General features: G+C 42.4%; 1 protein-coding gene across 1 annotated transcript in view; it reads left to right on the forward strand.

The window, feature by feature from the left end:
- The window catches only part of LOC138527745 (collagenase 3-like), a 123,132-nt gene that overhangs the window by 78,416 nt on the left and 27,643 nt on the right, over positions 1-17,073 (forward strand). The window contains exons 7-8 of the mRNA XM_069639032.1: positions 9,783-9,916; positions 15,775-15,934. Of these exons, the coding sequence (XP_069495133.1) occupies positions 9,783-9,916; positions 15,775-15,934 (294 nt within the window). The remainder of the gene's footprint in view (positions 1-9,782; positions 9,917-15,774; positions 15,935-17,073) is intronic.

Consider the following 17,073-nt stretch of genomic DNA (forward strand, 5'->3'; position numbering starts at 1 on the left):
ACTCAAAGATAAGATTGGTCCTGGTTCACAAGCTCCCAAACATGGGGGAGGCTGACACTCAACTGCAGGGGTCATTAGGCATGGTGAGGTCCTGTGTTCCTTTGTGGCTGACAAAGAGGCAGGTCTTGCTCCAGCAGTAGGTTACCCGCAATGTGCATAGGGGATGGTTAGGGAGCAGAGTTTGCCTTTTCCTCGAAACAAATTCAGTCTTCACTTTTGGCTGAGGACTTTGGGAAGGACTGATTCCCCAACAGAGGTCCAATGAATTCTTCCTCAGGGTTTGTTCAAGAGTGAATCAAGAATGAGTAGGAGACCCCTTATTTTAAAGCCAAAAGTCTACTTCATGGATCCAATCCCTGTCCTTTGCGTAAGTGGACTTTGCATTCTGACATCACACCCAGAGTTCTTTGTGCTACTGGAAGTAGAAGGGAAAATAAGCTTTAAAGATTCCAGCAATACCTTGGAATATATCCATTGTCTAAAGATAGTGTCAAACACCAGCCAATTAGCTGCCCTCCAGATACTGCAAAACGTCGTTTGTTTTAGTTACATAGTAACCATCTCTCCATTAAAAATGAGTACTCAGAATGTATGGCACACAATGCAGCATAATAATTGGCTGCAAGGTTTGGCAAAGATGGTAGTAGTTTGTGCAAAATGACTATCGGCCAGCGACAGATATCTATCAAACGTGTTCAGAACTCACAGACACAATCCACTCCCTATGAGAGCTTATTAGAGTAGTGAAACTTGAGATTGCCAGTTTCTTCCAACAACACAAATGTAGTGAGTAAAACATATGGGTGGTGATCACAAGCCACCCAGTGTAAGGAGTAGTAAAACATGTAGAATAGTCAACAAGCAGTGCAACAGTGCCCCAGCAAGCCTATATTGGTGCAAGTGCCATTTGGCACTGTTTTAGCTGCAGTGCAAAAATGTACATAGTACAGATACATGGGGCTGTGTATCTATACCGAAGTGAGTGTGAATGGTCGGGCGCAGAGTTCCACTACTTATTTACTGTTGACAGTTCCACTACTATTTAGAACCATTTTCACCATTCTGGAACCGTAATGTTTGAAGTTAAATAATACCTTTCCACTTTACCATCCTTTAGCAGTTGTAGCTAAACTGAAAACTGAAATGACATAGCCTGGATGGATTCTAGCTGGCTTTATAAAAGCCTGGGGAAGATGGGGAGGTCTTGCTAACACTAAGTAAGAAGCTCTCCTCACACTCCATCTCCCCATGATTTTTGGAAAACGTGTCAAGTTATCTCAAGTTAAATTCTAAGACAATATAGTTTCTAAAGGTCCATTTGCTTCATAAGAGGTATTATTTTTAAATCAGATGGCTATACAGGATTTCTCCATTCATGCACCTGACCAAGTGTAAAGTTGTATTGAAGCCTTAGTGACTGGTCACTTGAGCTTCTGGGGGTACTTCAATGAAACGTATGAGCACACTCCAGATGGCTCAAAACTGATTGGTTTCTGGACGTATGAAAAGTGATTATGTCCAAGCTGTTCAGAGGAAGATTGCATCAAATTTAAGTTGGCGTGCATCATTTTTAAATGTTTCAATGGACTGGCATCTGCCTATTTAAGAGAGAAAATGTTTTGCTACCAGCCTACTAGGCTGTTACGGTCAAGAAATCAGCTGCTGTTGACTGTACCCTCATCGGCATGTGTGTCAAGGGGAGACAGAATGTTTTATGGAATAGCATCCCTAGAGAGATTAAGGATCTTGAGTTGCTCTGTCAGGTTTGCAGAGCTCTCAAGATCTTCCTGCATAAGTTCCTGGTATGTACACTGCTTCTTTTGCAATCCTTCTTTGATACCAGCTGTGCCGTTATACAGTTAAGTCCATCATGAGCGTGGTATAAATACCGAAAATCAAATCAGGAACCAGCTGCAGACTCCAGTAGAGTACAGAATACAGCTTAACATTTGTTGCGTCCTTTTCAAGTGCATCAGTGGGCTTCCTGTCTACCTTAAGGAGAGCATCACATTGTGTATCCCAGGGTGGGAACTTTGCTCTATGGAGGATCATAGACCAGTCATACCTAAAAACCTTCTACCAGGCCAAAGGAGATAAGACTTTCAATCTTGGAACACAGGATATGGAATAAATAACCAAATTCTGTTCATGACAAGGGACGTTTTTTCTAGATCCAGGGCCATGCTGAGGCAGCATCCGCTCAGATAGATGTTAAAGATAAGTTCTAGTGGTGATGCAATCAGTGAGTCTAGACAATATATAAATACTCTCAATGACTGACCGGCTCAGGAAAAAAACAAAAAACAATATAATGGCGCTGCCTTCTTTTACCCCTTCCACCCACTTGTCAGTCAACCCGCCATAGCTGCAAATCCTTCTTATGTGCTGTACTATGCCCCCATCTACCCTGTCCCGAGCCCAGGTCACAGTTCCACTTCTTCTTTTGGTACACTTCTTCCACTCCACAGGGGTACATTTTCGAAGTCCTGCGGAGCGCAAGGAGTGGGGGGAAACATGTTTCCACACTTGGTATGCACCGTGGGACTTTCTGTTATTTTCCTGCTGGAGTTGGAGAGCTCTGTGAACTTAACACATCCTCCTAACCTTCCCACCAGAATGTTTTTCATGCTGGCAGAAAACCAATAGATTCCCATTGAATCCTTCTGACTGTTGTACCCGGTAAAAAGCAGGCGGATTACATAGGAGTCCATTGTAAATGCCTCCTCCAATGTTAATTTTGTTAGGCATTTAAACTTCTCCTAACAGTTAGTTCCAAGATAGGTGTAAAGGCAATTTCACCAGTGTTTCACCCTTTACTTCATCATTACGTGGTGGAAACGTCCAAACTCACAAAGAGGGGACTCGCAAATATAGACGGTCACCTGCATGCAATTTGGATTGAAACGACCCCTTATCCTTAAAATGCATTTTTGCGCTGCTAATGTTTGCCCTGGTGCTAATACCATGCCCTACTGGCACCAGGGCAAACATTGTCCTACTGGCACCAGGGCAAACATTGCCATTGAAAGAATGCATGTTTTGTTTTAGGCTATATTTGCCCTAGTGCAAATACCTTGCAAAAATGAACTTGCTTCACCAACGAAGAATCATTAAAACATCTCATGCTATTTTGCCCCGCTCTTCAAGCTCAAAGAACCACACACCTAGCCCAGCTGATGGAAGGTTATTCAACGAGGGATGCGAAGAGTGGTGGCAATTAATGTTTTCTGGTGCAAACAAAAAACTGATTTTCGCACTGACTTTCTTTTTGGTTGACATAGAGAGATGCTTAGAAACACAGAAGCTGAAGGCTCATGACTCTGATCCAGTGTGTCCCTCACAATCTTAACATTCATAGGACTAACTTGGCTCCACCCATGGACCATCGTTTATGTTCGCACTGATCTGCATGCCAAGGTATCAGGTGTTTTTGACTGTACTTAGACATTCTGTTCCAAGGTGCCATTTTAATTTTTTGTTGAATCCATGCTGACCTGCATATTGTGTCTTTTAGAATTTCACTCTTGGCGTTGTTTATTCGCAGGCCATCAATCTTCACATAGCTTTGTAGTGCATCTATTTTCCTCTGAAGACCGATCAGAGTGGTATCTAGCAAAATCAGATCATCAGCATATAACATCCAACTTAGCACAGGCCCATGAATTTTGGGAGAGAAGGATTGAGGTCCTTCTAATGTAATACCAATATCAGATAGGAACAAATTAAAGATTATGGAGGCTAAGGGACATCCATGCTTTACGCCGCAGTAGGTTTTAATGGCGTCCGTTAGAGTTCCACTTTGGTCTAGCCAGACTTTGATGGTAGTCGCAGTATGGAGTTCTTTAATGGCAGCTAAGAGGCTCGCAGGACAGCCCCAAGTCTGAATCTTTGTCCATAGTAGTTCTCGATCAATGGTATCGAAGGCATGCGAAAAGTCAATTAAGGCTAAGTAGACCTTTCTTCCTGTTCTTATGGCCTCCATTTTCAGCAGATTTATTAACAAGAGATTTAGGCCACAACCGACTCCCTTCACGAAGCCAGTCTGGCGCACATCCATGTGTCCACTTTCTATGGACCAATGTAGTAATTTATGTTGCAACATCGTGGCATATACTTTCCCCAGCACATCCAAAAGGACTATCGGCTGATAGTTTTTAGGGTCTGCACGATTTCCCTTTTTGAATATGGGGACAATGATGGCATTCTTCCAGGATTTCGGGGTGGTGCGTGCAACAGAGATTCTGGTAAACAGTTCACTACGTAGCTCTGCCCATTTTTCTGGCTCTTGTTTTAGTGTAAAATTAGTGAGACCGTCTGGTCCAGGTGCTCTCGATGCACTTGCTTGTCTAATGATCTGCTGAATGTCTTCCGTCTCGAAACTTAAGTTCCATTTCTCAAGAGTTGGCATTAGTGGATCCGGCCACTGGCCTTTTTTGCTAAAATGTTCTGTGAAGTAAATGAACCATGTTGCTTCAGAAACCATGTTGGTCATCAGAGCGGCTTGGGGGGCACCTTCGTAGTTCAGAATCTTCCAAAATTCAGACACATTTTTATGACCCATCTTTTGCATTATAGCTTCTGCGTCTTTTTGCAGCATAAATGCTTTGTGCGCCCTTAGCCATTTTTTATATTTTTGGTTGGCTGCGCGTTTAGTTGTTATATAGGTTTCATCCCCTGTATTTTGTAATTGTTAGATTGTGGTACGCAATTCCTGATTTTTTCTTAGGACTGCCACGTCAAATTTGTGTTTGTTTACATGGACTGGAGTTCTGGGTCCCTGCTTTTTTTCCACAAAGTTTTGTAGCAGATGGCTATATTCGACACCAGATTCCCTTTCAATATATGTTTTGTGAGGTGTGTGACCTCATCTGTGGTGCGTTTCGGCCTTACTCGATTAGTTTCAACTATGATCCGGTGATTCCATGATTTGCTATCCCTTTGCCTAGGTCTTACTAGGGTTATAGTTACCATCTCATGGTCACTTTGCATTGTGGGGGTGACCTGTAGTGATGTAGTGGCTTGTTGTATTTTAGCTGAGATGAAGAAATAATCTAAGATAGATTTTGGGTACCCCTCCTCCGTGTTGGGTTGGCTGGTATATCATTAGTGGTGTTTCCGTTTAACATGGTGAGGTTTCTTAGATCCATCTCCAACATCCATTTTGCTGCGAGAGTGTTAGAAGTGTGACTAAATTTAACATCCTTCTGCTTTGTCATAAAGCAGTTGATGTTTAAGTCATCACATATAATGATGTTTGCTGTCTCGTCCGTCTCCAGGATCTCGTCCACCAGTGTTGAGATTTGGTCTATGAAGTTAATCGTACCTGCTCCCAGATGGTTCCAATATAAATTGAGAATATGAATGGGACTCACGTTGGTATGTGTGAGATTTGTTGTCCCAATAGTTGTGACTTGAATGAAGAATGATGGATTTGCTGATTGAATAATGCAACATCCGGAGCTCTTCTTTGCAAACGTTAGTAGGCCGGCAATAGGACGTCCTTTGAGTTTTTTAAAGGCTGGATTAATTACCACTTCATAGTCATCAATTGTCGGGCAAACGTCCAGGTAAGTTTCTTGAAGGCATGCCACGTCCAAACCATTCAGCCAGGCTACCTGGAACAAGTGTGAAAGCCTCTAGTATTCCAGGATCCAATCTTGAGGGGCTCAGGCTCCTCATTCATTTGGAGTCTAGGCCACAATTCCCATTTATTGTGATCTGAATATTTTCGTCTTCAGACAAGTTTTTGAGTGATGCAGACATATTGCGTGTTAACAACCCATCCTTTCCATTTTTTGCAGGATGTGCAACTTTGCTTGCTATTAGGCAAACCTCGCTTTTCTTAGTTTCGCTGGTGGAATTTCTCATTGTGAGGGCCTTTTCGACTCTTAAGTCTGAGCATGTTTTTGTGGGATTTTCATGTTCTTTGGTTTCATGAGTTTCTGAAGCTTCTGATATGTCAAAGCCCAAAGACATGAGAGCGGCTCCAGCCTCTAGCACAATATTCAGTACAATTTTAGAGAGGAAGTGCAAGATAATTCTATCATGGTGGTCTTCTTTTATGAATTCCACTGTTTTAATGTCCTCAGATTGGATAGTTCTGGGACATGGGACGCAGAGGAATAGGCGTAGCACATTTGTGCAGTTTAGTATTAGGTTGTCATTGCTCTCAATGCATTCCATTCATGCTCTATTCAGAGTATGGGCTTTGTCTCTGTGCCATTTGTCTTTTAGGCTTTTTGCATCCAGTTCTGATCTCGGGGCATTTTTGGCCCCAGTCAGACGTTCTTTGTCTTCCATTTTAGGTCCGAATTTGCTCATGTGCCGATTTAAAGGGTCATCTGGGGCCTTCTCATAGTGTTTAAAGTCAGGATGAGAAGAGCCCCCTATTGAGGGTCCCGATGGTCTCTGTAACCAGGAAGGCCGCGTTGCACTGTCAAGTTCCATGCACCTCTCCTCCATCGTTTTGAAGACAGGCCTGACTGGTTCAATGTGTGTATCAGCTTGCTTGACAGTCTTTTGTTTTATTGAGCAAATTCTAGTGGGGCCAACTAAAGAGGGTTTGACCGTCTGTAAATTGGTTTCAGGTTCAGTGGGATGAGTTGTCAACTCTGGTTGAGCACATTCATTGGCCTCCTCGGGCACCTCCACTTCTTTTTCCAGCTCTGCATGTGGAGCCGGGTCCCCGGCCATGACTTCTGCTACCGGCTTGTCACGGTCATCTTCATACACTGATAGATCCTTTAGGTCAATTGAGGCTTCCTTGTTGTCATTTGAAGATTGCAAAGCCATTTCGGAGTCTTTAGGCATGGAAACAATTTTGGACACTTTTCTTGAGGTGGACACTCTCTCGTCTCGATTATTGGTGTGAACAGTGACATTTACCATTTTGAGGTTTCGGAGTAATTTTCTGGAGTCGTTTCATCTATGTTTTGTTACTCGTTGATTTTTCGTTTTTTTAATTTGAGGGAGTTTTTTTAGTACCCTCATCAGCTTTTTGCTCAGAAATTCCTTGAAATATGGGAAATATTTGGCTGTTTTTCTCAGTTGTTCGTGTTATGGGTGATTGAGGACACTCTCGATCACTGGTTACCCTAATATCAGCTTTGAGGTTGTTGGATTTTGGGGATCTAAACTTTCAAGGTTATCAATTCCTTTACTACTTTCCAGAATACTTGCAAAGGATTCACTTTTTTTGAGGAAGTGTCTTGGTCCTTTGTTGTTGTTAAGTCTACTTGTTCACTCATAGGGATCCCAACCACAATGAGCTGTGGAACCATTATTTTAGCAGAGTTTGTAACTTTAGTAAGGCTTATCTTAGATCTTTCAGCTGATTTTGGGAGGATGGAAGAGCCGCACAGAGGCTGGTTGTCAGCTTGGCTGGTACTTGATGATAGTGATTGAACTGTATCTTCTTCCAAGTGGTTATTTTTAATTTTCTCGAAGCAGCTTACCAGGTTACAGTTTCTATTCGCTTCTTCAGCTGATGTGTGTGTGCAGTCAGGGGGTGTGTTGGACATTGATTCCTGTGATCGTTCACCGCCTTTTTCTTGGTCACTCCGTGGTTTGTGTTGTAGGAGGCTCAACGCTTCTCTTGCAATCCCGGAAAGTAATTTTATATCCATTCTGTTGTTTTCCTTTTGGTCATTAATTGTGGCGAGTAATGCCTCAATTTTATTTTCTGAATCGCCATAGACCTTTCTTAAGAAATTGAAGTCTTTTTCCAAGTGTACATGTTTTGCATTTATTAATGCCACCAGAGTTTTTAAGTCTTTGAAATTGTCGTTAATTTTCTCATACAACTTTAGGAAAGGGGCAATCGTGATTGACATTGAGGACATCAGCAGTGGTTGTAGCTCTTTGATCAAAGTTTCATTCAGAGTCTGTTTTAAGTGGTACTGTTGTTTTCGTGGTTCAGATACTTTAGAACGTCTAACCTTTGGGTATTCACGCTCGTTGAATGAGGAGTTTATTGTGTGAGACACAGAGGGAGAGGAACTAGAGTCAGAACTCTCTTTGATCAGTTTAGTTGTTTGAGGCGTTATTCTTGTGTTTCCCAGGTTGGATCTTGAGGTATATGTATATCCGTGCTGGTTTGGAAAGCGTGCTTGGGAGCAAAGTAATGTTGGAGAAATGTTCATATTGACAGCCCCTCCCTGCAAGGTTATTTCAGTTTGACCCATTAATCCTGCCATTTCTCTCATAGGTGTCGTGTAGTTTTTTTCACGTTCTATAACCACCATTTCTGTTCTCTTATGTGTATTGCATGCCTTGTTTATTTGAGTTATTTTGTGCAAGATTTTGTTCACGATTTTGTTTACGACTTCTAGGAAGTCCCTTCTGTTGTTGTTGCACATGCTGGGCTCACCTTTTCAATTAATCGGGTGAGGCTGCCAGATTGAAGGTCAGAAAACCTCGTCCTCCATGCCATTGCAGTTTTCGATGTTGTTAACTGTTAATTCATCTTTAAGTGTGGCACTGGGCGTATTTACTGCACTGACAGCAATTCCCAAAATCTGTGGAGCATCAGATGGTGCTGTGCATTCAACAGGCATGACTTTCTCCATTGGGGTCTGATTTGCGTGCACGAACTTGTGTGAGCGCCATGCCAAAACTCGCAAGTGAGGCACAAGAGTTTCACTGGGCTCAGTCAGATTCTCCTCCGTAGTTTCAAGGGTTTGCGTGAGATTTGCAGTGTTTTGTTTCGCTTTGAGGCCTGCGCAGCTAGTGTGGACAGCAGCACAGACACATGAAACAGAGGAGTCATGGAGGAAGGATCCACCCCGTGCCCCCCAGCCAGCTTGCCACACTCTGGCCCGCGCTCCTCCCCGTTCACCCAGATGGCCATCACACTCCCCAGGCTGCCAGCGAGCGTGGCACCATCAGGAGCACAAATCTTATCGGGCGGGTCCTCGCCCAGCAACTGGCCCTCGAACGCCGTGTCCTCTAGCGGGACCAGCGGACTGCCACCCGCTTCCTTGCTCGCTCCCATATTCATCTCCTCTCCACCAGGTAACATCAGTGGTATGGGCTGTGTGGATAGTGCAGGGGAAATTGTAGGATTTTTGTGAGTGCATGGAGGGAAAGGGCCAGCAACAAAGTTTGGTGATTTTTACGGAAGTGAAGGTGACCCGGCCTCGGAGGCAAAAGTCAGTTGTTGTGCAATGCTCAGTGGGCTCAGTGCAGGACTCGATGTCAAATGTTTATCATCTTCTGTATTAACAGTGGCACAAGTCAACTCATTAGCAATGTAATTTTTACTTGCGTGGATCTTACTTACGCCTACTGGTACCAGCGTCGTAATTTCAGGATCGCTCGTCGCGCTCCGCTGCTTTGCTGTGGACACAGAGTTCCAATGGCACATCTGAAGACTGGTGTGTGGGGGGGGGCAATCACAGCGAGGGCCGGATTTTGGTTGCATCCTTTCCATGTCAGGCATCCTCGCACTCTTGCACCCAAACACCAAAACACACTGCGCACACCGCACGCTCTGCGTGTGCTGGGTGTTTTAGGCTGCTTCCTCCAGGAAGCAGCAATAGAGGTGAAAAACAGACTTCAGCAAGAAAGCAAAGAGCCCCGGCAGACTCAGACTCTCACCAAAACACACTGCAGCACTGTTTAGTTGTGTGTGAACACGATTCCATTCAGTCATCTGAATAAAATGCAAAATACCTCTGTTTCTTTTGACGGGGAACTTTACGCCAGTGCACCGGAACACTGAGAATAGCCAGTCAGAGCATTAATTGTGTCTTTCTCTGTTCTAATATGTTTCCTTTTGTTAGGTCTTTCTGGCATCACCACCAGGAGATGGCTGGCGAGAAAGACGTGTTCATCAATGCTGTCTGGCCAGACCTTCCAAACAAGATAGATGCTGCCTATGAACTCAAGGGAATGAATATCATTTACCTCTTTAATGGTAAGTGGCCCAATGGTGATCTCCTATGGCTAATAGTGTAATGTACATGAATCCACGCTACTGTTTCTTAAAATATGCACTAGTTCACGGATCTGCAAGCTGTGGCTAGTGAGATGTTTTGGCCCATGATTCCTTGCCATTGACTGGGCTGGCTAGGGCTGATGGCAGGTGTAGTCCACTGCACCAGGAGAGCCAAGGTTGTAGATCTCTACACTTGTGTAAGACTTCATCACCGATTTTCAATGGGGACCTTCTCATTGGTTAAACGCACCCTTTGGAGTTTAGATTTATGATGACATGGCAGTGATGTCCGTTGCCATGTAAAGGAGGTCAGAATGTAGACCCTTTGACCTAGGAGTTCCTTTCCATATGCATACTCTCAGAGCGGGATGTGCATTATGACTGCGGGGCAGGAGGTGAGGGAAATGTATCATTCAGTGCTTTGCTTCGTGTATTTGGAGAAATATGTATTGAGTACATAATCTGTTGGAGTTGCATATGCTCTTGGTTCTCTTCTTTTATTTTAGAGAAGATTTTACTTTTAGTTGTTGAATGAGATGGGTTAACACTGCCTAGGTTCTCTGGGTGCCTCAAAATGTTTCATGAGGATCAAGGTGATCAATATTGAGAGCACCAGCTGGTAGAGTCAACACAGTTGCCATTCAGTGGCTTTTGGGTGACATGGTTTTGGAGGTGTCAGTCCAATGCCCAATTAAACAGACAGTGCTAGAAATGAAGAATGATCAGGCACTGTGCAAATGATGTACAGATGCATTGGAGTCTAGAGGTTTTGACTCAGAAGACCAACTCTGGAGCCTGGAGGACAAGTTCTTACACCTATCCTTGATGCTGGATGATGCCCAAAGGAACATCTCTGAACTGGAAAACTACTTAGGGCATTCAAATATCAGGTTCACTGACTTTCCAGAGGGGGTTGAAAGTGGCCGTCCAGTGGATTTCCTGCAGAAAGGTTTACCTAAGTTATTGAAGCTCCTCCTGGTGACCAGCTCAACATTTAGAGGGCCCATCACACCCTAGCCCCCAAGCCTGCAATTGGTCAGCCTCCCTGGGCTTTTCTGGTGAAACTACTTGGGTTTCCTGTAAAAAGTCCCTGCTGAGAAAGGCTAGAGAGCTAGGTGATCGGAATGGGAGAAACACATGATTATTCTGTTTAATGACTACAGCACGGCGATTGCTGTACAAATAAAACTTTTCTTGGACTGCAAACGATTAGCAAGGGGAAAGCATCTTTCTTACTGCATGATTCACCCTGCTACTTTTAACATGGTGGTGGATGGCACTGCTCATGCTTTCAATTACCATCTGAAGGCTATGGACTTCCTGGCCACAGTACACTTAGAAAAAGATGAGAGACTTCCTCAGAGGAAAAATAGGAATTAATGGGTTTGATGGGGATTTTAACGAATGTGTGCAATTCCTAAATGATTTGTGTGCATGCAGTGATATGAATTGGTCTTTTAAAAGCAATTTAAGTAGGTCTTGGTTTAAAGCCTTGACCAGATTGTATCCGTCTAGTTCCACACAGGGTAGCCAGTTTTATGAGATATGCCTGATTGTCTGTTTTTTAAGCTGGAATGTGAAAGGGAAGAATAGTCAAACAAAGAGGTGGAAAATACTTACCTTCCTTGGCAGAAAGAACCAGATATTGTCTTGCTTCAAGAGACTCATGGGCAACAGGGTAGAGTGGATTATATTTTTAATAATACATATGGGAAGGAGTTTTAAAGCACATTTGTTAGCAATTCCAGAGGAGTAGTTATCTTTTTTTAGGAAAGATTTACTATTTATTGTGGACAGAGTGGACCTTTATTCTGAGGTCAGGTATGTGGCAGTTAAGTGACTGGAGGTGAGCAGATGCTTGATACTCCTCAATGTTTATGCCCCTAATGTAGAGCAGGCTGTTTTTTTCAGGTAATTAGAGGATGTCCTAGCAAGTCGGGGGTGACAGCAATGCTGCTGTGAATGATATACTGGATAAGTTAGAAATCTCCCGTTCTTATGCTGAGTTCAGAGCCAGGAAGGGACTCCTATGACCTATGCAGACATGGTATTTGCATGATTTCTGGAGTGAGCTAAACCCACAGAAACAGCATTATAGCTTTCACTCGGTCCCTCAGAGAATCTCTTCCTTTATTGATTATTTCTTAATAAGTAGAGACCTCTGTGGTGATTTGAGTGCAGCAGAAATTGATTATGTCCAGATCCCTGAGCATGCGTGTGTGCACCTGGCAATAGATAGATCAGCGGGAGGAAAGAGGAATAGCAGGCGGTGGAGGTTCAATACTCGTCAGTTGTTGGATCAGGACTTCTTGGAACACATTGACACAGAGTTTTTAATATTTCTTAATGAGAATTCAGTTGATATGCTCTGCACCATCTGGGATGCTCTGAAAGCCCTTCTGCGTAGAAAGATACTCAGTTTTGCCTCTTATAAAAAGAAAAAAGCTGAGGCAGAGATTGGACACCTAGAGTCCATTTATAAACAATCTGTGGAAGTTTATAATTCCCTGCCCTCTAATTCCTCAATGTCCTCAATGCTGACTGCCAAACATTTATTAGACAATATATTACACACGAAAGCAGAGAAAGATTTGTTTTATACCAGGCAAGCATTCTGGGAATGTGGGGAAACGTCTTTTGCATTATTGGGTAGCAGGCTGAAAAGGAGAGAGAAGGGGAAGCAGGTTATATTAATTACAGATGACACTGGGACTCTGATTTTGAGAAATTAAGACATTTGCAATGCTTTCCATAGGTTTTACGAGGCATTGTATTGTAATGGTGAGCTCACTGAGAATGAGAGGGTGACTGATTTCTTAGACCAAATTAATATCCCAAAATTGGATGACTGTTCTAGATTGAGATATTATGATTTAGGAGATTGTAGTTTCTATGGGATTGTTGTCACCTGGTAAGCGTCTTGTTCCATATGGGTTCCCCATTGAGTTTTACATGGCTTTCTGTTCCTCGCTTGCTCCGTTCATGGTAGAATTATTTAAGGAGATTATTGCCAATGAAGAAATGCTAATTCCATGAAGACCGCTGTAATCACTGTGATCCGCAAGCCAGGGAAAGACCACTCCATTTGTTGAAACTATAGACCCATTTCCTTATTGAATCCAGATAGTACGCTCCTAGCTAGGATCTATACTGAAAGGATGCATCCCCTTTTTCCTAAGCTATTCCATAAGAATCAGACAGGTTTTGTCTTTAGTAGGAATAGTTTTGATAATCTTAGTGAGCTCCTAAATGTGATACACCTCAAGGTCAACTCTCCTGACACCTTTGCTGCTGTGATTATTGATTCCGAGAAGGGATTTGACAGGGTTAGCTGGATGTTCCTCTGACGAGTGCTGGTTAAGGTGAACTGTGGACTGCGGGTCTTGCAGCTCTTCAATGCCTTGTATAAGGACCCAGAGGCTATGGTCGCAGTTAATGGGTGAATCTTGACTAGCTTTCCTATTTGTAGTGGCACATGATAGGGATGTCCTCTATCACCACTGCTGTTTGATCTATTCATTGAGCCTTTGGCTTTTGTGATCAGAGAAAATGCAGCTATTAAAGGTATTTCAATGGGAGGCAGAGTGTCCAAGGTAATCTTATATGCTGACGGCCTTTTGGTTTTACTCTCTGATCCTGGTCCTTCATATGGAGAAACGTTGTTGGCTCTGCAATCGTTTGGTCAAGTTTCTGGATATAAAGTAAATGTCTCCAAATCGTTGGTCTTTCCACTCTTCACTTCATGTCATAGAGGGTTACTATTTGTGGGGCGAGAAATCTGGGTGGAGGGTGGATTGAAATACTTGGGATAACATATTACCAGACACATGAATACCTTGTTGCCATCTAATGTCCGATCCAAACTTGCTGAGATTAACATATTATGTCTAAAAAGGGGAAGGTTAAATCTGACGTTATGGGGAAAAGTAAATGTAATTAAAATGGCCCTACTTCCTAAATTGTTATATATATATATATATATATATATTTAGTATGCTCCCTCTTCCTCTGTCAAGAGACCTACTTCGGGAAATTGATAACGTTTTCTGTAATTTACGTTGGGGAGATAGTGGGAGAATGAGGATCCCTAAAGATATTCTTATGGCATCAGTGAGTCAGGGTGGTTTTGGATTCCCGGATGTCGCTTGTATCACAGAGCCTTCACGTTTCGTACTTTACATTTTGGGGCCAAAAATGAGGAGGTTCGTTGTCCTTACTGGGTTGCATTATACATAAATTCTGTTCAGCCCGTTCCCTTGGACTGTCTGCTTAGGCTGGTTATTGATCTATTGATCAGATGCTGCCTTTTGTTAGACATGCTCTGAAAGACTGGAGAAGGAGTTGCGAGATTGGTGGTGTTATGTTTCTCTGAGCCTGGAGTCCTCATTGTTGAAAAGCCAAGTTATACGCTATGTGCTACTGGTATTTGGAGGCTGGGCAAGTTCATGATCGTGTTTCTAAGATCATCTCCGAATTTCTACAGTTTAAATATAAATTGAATAGGTCAGAAGTTTGTCATTATCGCAAACTATGTCATGTTTTTGATACTTTGTTTTCACCCCTGAATGACTCGCTACATGGCATCCCTCCTGTCTTACATTTGGCTAGGAGCCCTCCTCTCTCTGCTTCACTCCTGTACAAACTTGCTTCTCCTGCAGATGTAAATAACCCTTCAGATTTTGGGAAGGCTATTTGAGGTTTTGAATTGGGGTACGAGATCTCAGATGTTGAATGGCAACTTATGTGTTCTAGTCCGTACCGGTTTAGATTAGATCTGGATCTGAGATATACTCTGCAACCGATTTTGCTCTGTATTTATTGGCCCCCCTGGAGAATGAAAAATGTAAACTGGTTGAGAACGACACTTGATGGAATTGTAATTCTGATGCAAGGACCTTCCTTCACATGTTCTGGTCATGTTCTAATATTAAGTCCTGTTGGAAAGATGTCCTCCAGGGTGTGGATCTCATTCTGGGTCTTGTGCTTCCCCGTGATCCTTTTCTGTGTGTGTTGGGGTTGTTTCTGATTGGGCTTCGTTTGTCTTTTGGCTTGTGCTTTTGGGCCTACAGAGCTCTAACCGTGGCAATAGGCAGATTTTAAAGTGCTGCAAGATCGACCTTAGTCCCTCTGTTTAAGACTGGTTACATGATTTATCAATTCTTTCATATAGAGAAAGAGTAACTGACCAGGTCAAGAAAAAAGAAGATATATACTCTGACATTTTGGATGCTTTCAATGAGTTTTATGCTTGAGGTATACACCCCGTTTTTTATTTTTCTTCTTTCTTCTTTCTCTCTTTTATTCCCTCTTTCCTTTCTCTACTCTCCCCCTTCCCTTCTTTGCATACAGATAGTGGTTTACTGTTGTAACTATGTTTTGTAATTGATACACCTTTGTTTACTTGTATGTTCTTACTTTGCTGTGGATTGTATTAACTTGAACATTTCAATAAATATTTCTTTTTAAAAAGAATGTAGTACCATGTCTCAGATTACACATTTTCCAGTAATACCATGAAGAGCAGTGTTGTATATCCTCTTAAACAAATCTTAGTAAAGACTGAGACATTACAGCTATCACTCGGGTTCCACAACTCACTGTAATGTAATGCACAGCTACCATTTAGTATAACCAACTCTCAGTAACAATAAAAACAGCAACTTTATTTACTAAATATCACCCCATAAAATGAGTTTTCATATTACCGTAGTTCGGTGCAAGCAAAGGTTTTGAGAGGTTGTGATGAATGTATTATCACCATATAGTTAATTCTGATTTTTTAAATTTTATGCTATTTAAAAATATAACTTATGTAATTTGATCAATGTGTGACACAGGAAATCAGTACTGGGCAATCGATGGATATGACTTGATGCAAGATGAGCCGCAGAATATTGTTGAATTTGGCTTCCCACCCACTGTGGAGAGGGTCGATGCTGCAATCCACAGTAACACCACTGGAAAAACACTTTTCTTCACCGGAGACCTTTGCTGGAGGTATGGCAACTCTCTGGCTTCATTGTGCAGTACTGTACACGCTAAAGAACTCCATAATATCATGCCTGTATTATGATCTAGATTGATTTAGCGACCACACACAGCTGCCATCACATTCCAACACAAAACATTGACATGTATAGCAAGCCTAGCTATACAACAATGGGACACAGTATTAGATACACATACAGTAATATGCGTACTGTATAATAATCAGTTAATTCGGAATGAAAATCGATACAATTTTGCACTTAAGATGATAATATACATTTTCACTGATATTTTATTAACTCATGACTAAAATGTTTTAAAATAATCCAATATTATTACAATAACAATTGTGTATAAAATCTTACAAGCCACACATGATTACTAATGACAAGGTATACAAAAAAATGTAACAAATTAAAAAATACACAATACACAATACATTATACTGGTCTATCCTCTAATACGTTAGCACAAGCATATTCAATAGAAATATGAATGTTCTGAAGCAGTACTGGTAACAGAGTTAGAATAATATGGATACCATTTGGAAGGGTCTAAAGTTCAGGGTACATTTGAAAGGACGTGGAGAAATGGAATACAGAGGGGATAGAGCGAGTTACATGCATGGCCACAGGTTAGGGAGAAAAATGATGGACCATTCCTGATTTGTGGGTGGATCCACAGCTGTTAAAACTAGGTTTCTCTGGGTTTCATGCAATCTGACTTTCCTCACTAATATCTGTTTCTAATATATCGCTACACGATGTTGGGTCTCAGAGCACTGAAATAACAGACAGCATTATTATCCCATTGAGTGGTACTCAATTTATCGACGTTGGAAGGATGAAAGGCTGGGTTGACCGTGCCGGTATTTGACCCTGCCACAGAAGGCTGCATACAGATATCAAGGGCGAGTGTTCACCTCGCTGTGGTTTCTGAAAGTGCTCTATTGAGTCCTTTATACCACACCAATGATTCCCTCCCTTGCCATCTTCTACAACACTTTGAAAAAGTCCCCTACCCAGTTATAGGGATCAACAGACAGGGGGGTGACTTAGGGACTACGTGCCATCTTAAGCCAGTGGATGTTCAGCCAGGGGTGGTGAGGGGAGGATACCCTGGCCATCCTCCATGAGTCCCTGTCTAAA

Source organism: Ambystoma mexicanum, chromosome 7q (assembly GCF_040938575.1).
Source record: "Ambystoma mexicanum isolate Mex_15411 chromosome 7q, UKY_AmexF1_1, whole genome shotgun sequence".
Lineage (NCBI taxonomy): Eukaryota > Metazoa > Chordata > Amphibia > Caudata > Ambystomatidae > Ambystoma > Ambystoma mexicanum.